This window comes from Triticum dicoccoides, chromosome 3A, assembly GCF_002162155.2.
Source record: "Triticum dicoccoides isolate Atlit2015 ecotype Zavitan chromosome 3A, WEW_v2.0, whole genome shotgun sequence".
NCBI classification, from domain to species: domain Eukaryota; kingdom Viridiplantae; phylum Streptophyta; class Magnoliopsida; order Poales; family Poaceae; genus Triticum; species Triticum dicoccoides.
This window is the reverse complement of record NC_041384.1, coordinates 670,653,305-670,660,925: the sequence shown is the minus strand read 5'-3', so window position 1 is coordinate 670,660,925 and position 7,621 is coordinate 670,653,305. Positions and strand designations below refer to the sequence as shown.

Sequence of the window (7,621 nt, the reverse complement as noted above, 5' to 3'; positions counted from 1 at the left end):
CACAAACTATGTGCTTTTGATCCAGCCCTAATTGACCATCACATCAACAATCAGGCTAGCCACTAGGCACAGCAGGCCAATCAAAAATCTGCCCGTTGATTGGGTTTATCTGGGCGGTGGTGGCACTAATGCTAGTGTCATGTGTGGTGTCGTGTGTGCATTAGCGAGGGGTTCTTTCATTTTTGATATCTCAGTAGGTGCTCTCTGTCTTCTCCTACTACAATATGATCACGAATAAGTGGCCGCCTTGCAATAGTTGCATCTTCAACAACAAATGTGTCAGTCACCTCAAGTTCTCACATACTGGTGTGGACTATTCATATCACGCGAGGCGAGACATGACACGACTCCTCAAAACATTCGAGATTAGTCGAGCATGTTCATGTTTAGTCTTTTGTGTAGCTAGAGATGTCGGCTTCCGAAAGAAACTTCATGTGACTTTAGCTTTGTTGTTATGTATCTTTGATGTCATGTAATTTTCAGTTATTCAATTTGAAGTACTTTATCCAGTAAGTTACTAGCTCACCCGCGAAAAAGAAACAAACAAACAATAAGTTACTAGTAAGTTTGAATCGTTGGCAAAGAACAGCACTCAAAAGTGGAGGGTTACCCAGATAGTCGTTCATTGATTATATCTTCTTTTTTCCTTTGGAAAAGACAAGGCACAAAGGTAAACACTTGTATACGCACCAACATCCACCCTCGCAAGCCTTCAATCCTTCCATTTAGATTGTTTTATAAACATGGCATACACACAAATGCTCATACATACGCACAATATATTCACTTATATGAATGCGCGCAAGAACATCCTACCCTTATGAACACATCTGAGAGATTAAGCCGGCACATCATCTTAAGATTGATGAAGTTGCCAAAGACATCTTCATAGTCGAACAAGAACGTCTCCTTCCACTGAACACACACCAACGAAAAGCCTGAAATAAATTCAAGAAAATGCGAGCACCGCTGTCAACTTTACGACTTGAATCATGGCGGGCTGGGATACCACTGTCCTCGTAACCGTACAACTGGTCCGTCCTTCTGTTTAGATGTTGTCAACTCACTATGAACGCCACGTGGTTGATCGATCATTCTGCCAGATTCACAGATTATACATGGCACACAATAAATGCATGCTTAAATCACAATAGTGATCCATCGGCCGACCACCCCGAATCTCAAAGCACGGCCACGGAGCTGATTTAACCCCAGCCAGCCAGCCGGTCTCCTCCCACCGCATCGCGTCGCATATCCCCCTCCCTCGCGTCACCCACAGCCGGCCTCAATTTTCCATCTGCTCCCCGTGCTCTTAATGGGCTTTCCCTCCCTCCGACATGGCCGGCGACCCCCGCACCCGCGCCGCCGGTGACCCCTCCGCCGCCTCCCCCTCCTCCTCCCCCGCCGTCGGCCCCTCCAGGCTCTTCCTCCACCTGCTCCTCCTCCACTCGCTCTTATAACCCCGCGCCCCCCCGCCGCCAGCCCATGGCCGCCGTCTTCTACCACCACGTCGTCGGCGACCTCACCGTCGGCAAGCCCGAGATCGCCGAGCTCAGCGACGCCGACACGCTCGACGACGCGGCGCGGGCCATCGCCGGCAGCCCCGAGGGCGCCGTGCCCGTCTGGCGCGCGCGGGCCGCCCCCGACGACCCGCCCTCCGGCGCCCGCTTCCTCGGCATGATCTCCGCCGTCGACATCGCCGCCTTCCTCGCCGCCGCCGGCGCCGGCGACCGCGCCATGCGCGCCGCCGTCGGCGAGGCCGTGCAGCCCAACCAGGACCTGCTCCGGGAGGTCGATCCCGGCACCAGGTCAGTTCTTGGTCCTCGACCCGTCCCTTCTCGCCGCCGTCGTGCCCCCGCCCGTCCCATCAGGAGTCCCACCCAATCTCCAAGTCTTCAGGCATCACTCGTCTGCGGTTTCATAGTCGTAGGCAGTGGCGATTCAGTCTACGCACTGTGGCTCTATTGACTCAGGCTCAGCTCGGATCTGCCCCTGCCTGCTCCCTCGGGGTGCTTCACTACAGCCGAATGCTGATGCGCAAGCCTCTGTTGTTTAATGCGGTCTGGTTGGTGATCTTTGTCTTGTATGCGGGTAGTACAAAATTGTTTTTGGGTCTTTCTGCATCTGTAAGAGATCACTGGGGGTTTGTGCCTTTGTGGTTAAATTACTCTTCTGTGCTGACTGCTGCTGTGGGTGTAAATCAGGAAGTGCTTACTGCTCAGTGAAGCTGCCTGAAGTTGTGCTTACTGGATACTAAAACTGGGATAGCGGTTGTATTTAACACAATCTCTTTCAGACAAAAGGATAGTTGGTAAGGCGTGATCGTTGGAGCCCGTCATGCTTGGGTAAAACTGGAAAGTTTGATTAAGTGCCTTCAAAACAGATCCTAATCCATACCTGGTTTGTGTGAGCTTAAGATTGATGCTTATGAGTCGCTGAATTTCATTAAAGAGTCACTGAATTTCGCTCCTGTTCATGAAATATAGTTGGATCGAACTTCCGGGCAGAAATAATGTGGCAATCTGGATATTGTTTTGCTAGGTCATGTGCCTTAGTCGCAAATCCACTGCTCAAGTTTAAGTTGCTCTATCCCTGTGTGCACAGTTTTTTTTCTTCAGGATCCAAAGAAATGCCACAACTGGTCATGCTTTCTTCATTAAACCATCATTTTAGTTGCCCCTTTAGGGACCATTTGTTGACAACAACTTAAAAGACTATCACATAGCTCCTCGAGACTGAAAAACTGTAACTCATGACTGTTACCAACAGCATAGATTTGCTAGGTGTTCACCTATCAGTATCTGTGGATATTCTTGTTTTTTCTCAATTCCTAGAGTAGACTGATCATTCTACAATCTAGCTTCTATTTTACGCTATCATCCAGTATCGTGAAGTGTCTCCAGTCCATTCCGAAGCTTAAACAAGCCAGATGGCTTTCACATGGCGCAGAGTTTGTCCTTCTGATTGTGTTGTCATAAGAGGAACAAAGTGGGAACATGGTTCCATTTGGCAATGTAACATCGCAATCAGGAAGGCAGCAATCCATGTGGAAGCCGTGCTGGCTGCTAAGGGATTCAAGAGTCAAGACAATAGTTTAAATAAACTGAGCAATACATGACACATGCGAGGCAGCCCAATCATGTCTCAAAATGATTTGGCAGCACCAAGTAGTGAGCCAATGTCACATTCTTAGGGATGACATAATAGTTGCCCGCAAATAAAAAGTTCAATAGGACATAAGAGTCTGAGCTGGATGATGTGTCTGCCAATCATACTGCTCTGCTTTTTTAGTCCTTTGCCTTTCAAGCAAATTCATTTTAAAAGATGTGATGTTTGACATATGTATTTTGTTATTCAGCCAAGTTTGATTGTCTTGCAAGGTTGATCGATGCGCTGGAGTTGATGAGGCATGGAGTGAAGCGCTTCCTTGTCCGCAAGAACGGCTCCTGGACAGGCATCACCAAGCGGTTTTCGATGCTTTACAACGGGAAATGGATGAAGAACTCGGAATCGGGATCCCCAAGCTCAGCTGGCAGCAGCAGCATGCAGTTGTCCCCATTTATCAGTTGCACGGAGAGGTTTTGCTGCCTGTCAAGGGAAGACATCCTCCGGTTCCTGATCGGGTGCCTCGGCGCCCTCGCGCCCATCCCACTGTCTCCAATCTGTACCCTTGGAGCCATCAACCCACACTACTGCCACGTCGAGGCGTCTGCGCCAGCCATGGAGGCGATCCAGAAGATCCCTGGGGACCCATGCGGCGTGGCCGTGGTCGAGACGACACCGGATGGGGTCCGCAAGATCATCGGGGACATCTCCGCCTACAAGCTGTGGAAGTGTGACTACGTGGCAGCCGCGTGGGCGCTGGCGAACCTGTCGGCGGGGCAGTTTGTCATCGGCGCCGATGAGAACGGGTCGACCCCCATCTCCGCCTTCGCGGTGCCTTCCATCAGCTCGTCGTTGTCGGAGGAGTCCGCCGAGCCCGGGCGCTCTCCCAGGCTGCTGAAGAAGTTCAGCAGCAGGAACATTGGGTTCCTGAACAGCCAGGCGAACCAGGTGCGGAGCATGTACCGGGGTCGGAGCTCGCCGCTGATGTGCCGGAGCACGAGCTCGCTCGCGGCCGTCATGGCGCAGATGCTGTCCCACCGGGCCACGCATGTGTGGGTGACCGACGCGGAGGCCGAGGAGGACGACGTCCTTGTCGGTGTGGTGGGGTACACCGACATCTTCGCAGCCGTTACCCGGAGCAGCGCCTGACCGTCGACGATGTCCTGATCGCGGTGGCGCGTGTTTGGGTGGTGTACTATAATTTGGGGTTAGTTTGGTGGTTGCCCAGAGTTGAGAACTTTGTTTTGGGTGTGTGAGCGTGCGAGACTGAATGGGTTGTGTATTGGTGGATGTGCATTCGTTGTTCATGGTCCTATAATAAGGCAGACTCGGGCCTATTTATGCCTGGGAACCCATTGATCGCTCATATCATCATATGTATGCTCCTTGAAGATCAACTGGGACTCCATGAACCAAAGTCATGAGCTACACGATGAAAGCTGTTTCCTCCTGCATCGTATGGATGGATGGAGCCAATAGCAGAGTAGCAAGCCTTCAGTTGGGGTCTTGTGCCCTCCAAGCTAACCCTGACGAAAGTTAACCTGCAAACAGAAAAGCTTGCAAACAGCAAACACACTTGAAAATTTCAAAACCGTCAATTGCCGGCGAAGTGCCCATATCAAATCTGCCTTGATTCCGTCTCCGCAATTGCGATAACAATCGTAAAACCTTGCAAACAGCAAAACACCCAAGCAGTACCCCATCTTTCCATTTGCAGGGTAGAAATACCCCATCTGTAGCCACAAGTATTTGTGAACAAAAACTACAGCCTGAAGAAATATCAACGTTTTAAATAGCGGGCTATGGCATATAGCGGCGGCCCTTAAAAACAGCTATAGCGGCAAATTATACATGAAATCATTTAGCGGCAACATGCTCAAACAGTTATAGCGGGGCTATGGCATATAGCGGCGGCCCTTAAAAACAGCTATAGCGGCAAATTATACATAAAATCATTTAGCGGCAACATGCTCAAACAGTTATAGCGGGACTATGGCCGGCTATTTAAAACTATGAGAAATATGCACACAGAGCACAACGCACAAGTCATCACAAAGCAGAGCAACGTAGTACAGCATGCAGTAAATCTGATCAAGGATAGGGTAATGTCATAATAAACATTTTCTAGCCAAAATTACAGTGTAACACCAATGACATAATAAACATTTTTGAACCAAAACTGCGCAGTGCGAGTGCAACACCACTGTCATCAGACCACAGCTAGCTGCCTAAGTAATGAGATCACATGAAACACAGATACAGTGGGCTGTAATAGCCAACGCCAAACATAAAACCTAGCAAACATAAAACACATTCAAAAAGATTCAAAACCATTGATTACCGTGCATACACATCTGCTTCAATCCAGTTTCTGCAACTGTGAGCCACCCAACCAATACCCCATCCTTTTATTTTGCAGAGAAGAAACGCCACATCTATAAGCCAGAATTACTCGTGAACGGGCAACACACAGCACCGCGCAACGCACACCCAGAAATCACAAAGCAAATCAACGCTACCACAGCATGAAGAAAATTTGATCAAAGATAAGGTGGTGTCATAATAAACATTTTTTAGCCGAAAGTACAATGTAACACCTTGTCACAACAAAGATTTTTTAGCCAAAATCATGCAATATAACACCGCTGTCATCAGATTACATCTAGATAGTGAGATCACATGAAACGCAGACACGGCAGTCTGTAATTGCCAACCAGCATGAAGGAAATATGCACACAAACACAGCATAGAAGCACAAGACACAAAGCAAAGCAAAGCAACGTACCACATCATAAAGAGGATCTGATCAAGGATATAAGATAATGTCGTAACAAATATTTCTTAGCCAAAACCGTGCAATGCAACACCATTGTCACAGTCACAATAAACATATTTTTAGCCAAAACCGTGAATGCAACACCGCTGTCATCAAGATCACAGCCTAGCTAACGAAATCACATGAAACACATACACAGTGGTCCGTAATTGCCAACCAGCAGAACAATGGCTGCAACAATGATACTGCCAACTTCGACACTGAAGCTAATCAGGCTAGCACAAGTACAAGGGGCGGGCTGATGACATACGATACAAGTCGCTGCGACAATAGTTGGCAAAAGGGTCGCTGAGGGAGAAATCAGATCCTCTCCTGGCGCTCTGAGCGAAGCCTCGAGGACTAGAACGGCCGACCGATAGTGTGGAGGCTTCACTGGCCCGTTCCATGTAAAAAAAGAAACACCACCTTGCGTATCATCTCATCCGTCGGATCAGCGGCCAACAGAACCACCGCCTCCTCCAGCACAAAGGCGCTCTCAATGAAGAACTTGAGGAAGGCGAGTTCGCTTCGATCCCCTTGGAAACCATGGAAAACCAGCAACTTGATGCATGACTCTATGCATTCTATGGTACCAGACTCGAGCCAGAACTTCAGGTTGATCTTGCCAGTGGATTGATCGGTTTCTCCAGACTGAAAAATTGGTAGAGAAAAGCATGTGCAGTCCATCAGCTATCAGCTATTGATACCAATTAGCAATTAGCAGCATGATGCTGGTGCAAGATGGTGCAAATGGATGGCAATAAAAGCGTCAGGGGCCTCACCATGATGTGGAGCGTCTCAACATTCGGAAAGCATCTGAGGACAATTGGGATCATCTTGACATCATTGCGGACTGCGAAACGCACCTCCAACGCCAGGATTTTCACACCTGGTAACATGGTGCTTGGGCTCATCCCTATCCCAGCCTGCAATTGCAATCAATCACAAATTCACAATGCACCCAATTAAGAAAAGAAAGATTACACAAACTTGCATTGGTAGTGTAGGATTGAACCAATGGAGAAACCAGGCACCTTGATGATGGTGTTGCCGACATCTAGGACATGCTTTCGTGGGTCCAAGGCCAAGTATCCCAACAAGTGCAGCTTGGGGGCATGGCCGATCTTGACCGTGGTGGTGCAGTTGCCGACAGGGTGCCAAGCATCTGAATAGATGAACCGCTCAAGATTTGGGGCGTCCAGCACGAAGATCTCTTCGATGAAGCACCCAATGATCTGCACGCACCGGAGGCTCTGGTTCACGAGCCGGATGCGAAGCTTGAGCACATTGCCCTGGACGCAGAGCGTCTCCAGCACGGGGCTCCTGTCGAGGATGAAGTCCAGATCCCTTCTCTCCACGAGCACGTGACAGAGCCCGAGGTTGTCGGATTTCAGGTTCCGGCAGACCCTTGAGGTTCGAACGCTGGGGTGCGCGCGGAGATTTCACCTCCTACCTACCTGCACCGCTCCGCCTCGTTAAGGTCTAAGCTATGAAAAGAATAACACGAGGGACACGAGGTTTATACTGGTTCGGGCCACCGTTGTGGTGTAATACCCTACTCCAGTGTGTGGTGTGGTGGATTGCCTCTTGGGCTGATGATGATGAACAATACAAGGAAGAACAGCCTCGCGAGGGTCTGTTCTTGGCTGGGGGGGATGAACTGCTGGGAGGAGTTCAGTCACCCTTCTCTCTCTCTCTCCC

At 49.5% G+C, this 7,621-nt stretch overlaps 1 protein-coding gene across 1 annotated transcript; it reads left to right on the top strand.

The window, feature by feature from the left end:
• The first annotated feature begins 1,249 nt into the window (after window positions 1-1,249).
• On the top strand, window positions 1,250-4,471 carry LOC119270097 (CBS domain-containing protein CBSX6-like). Its single transcript, XM_037552070.1, has 2 exons — window positions 1,250-1,808; window positions 3,381-4,471. The coding sequence occupies exons 1-2, from the start codon at window positions 1,486-1,488 to the stop codon at window positions 4,252-4,254; spliced, it is 1,197 nt and encodes a 398-aa protein (XP_037407967.1). The 5' UTR covers window positions 1,250-1,485; the 3' UTR covers window positions 4,255-4,471.
• Window positions 4,472-7,621: the final 3,150 nt, after the last annotated feature.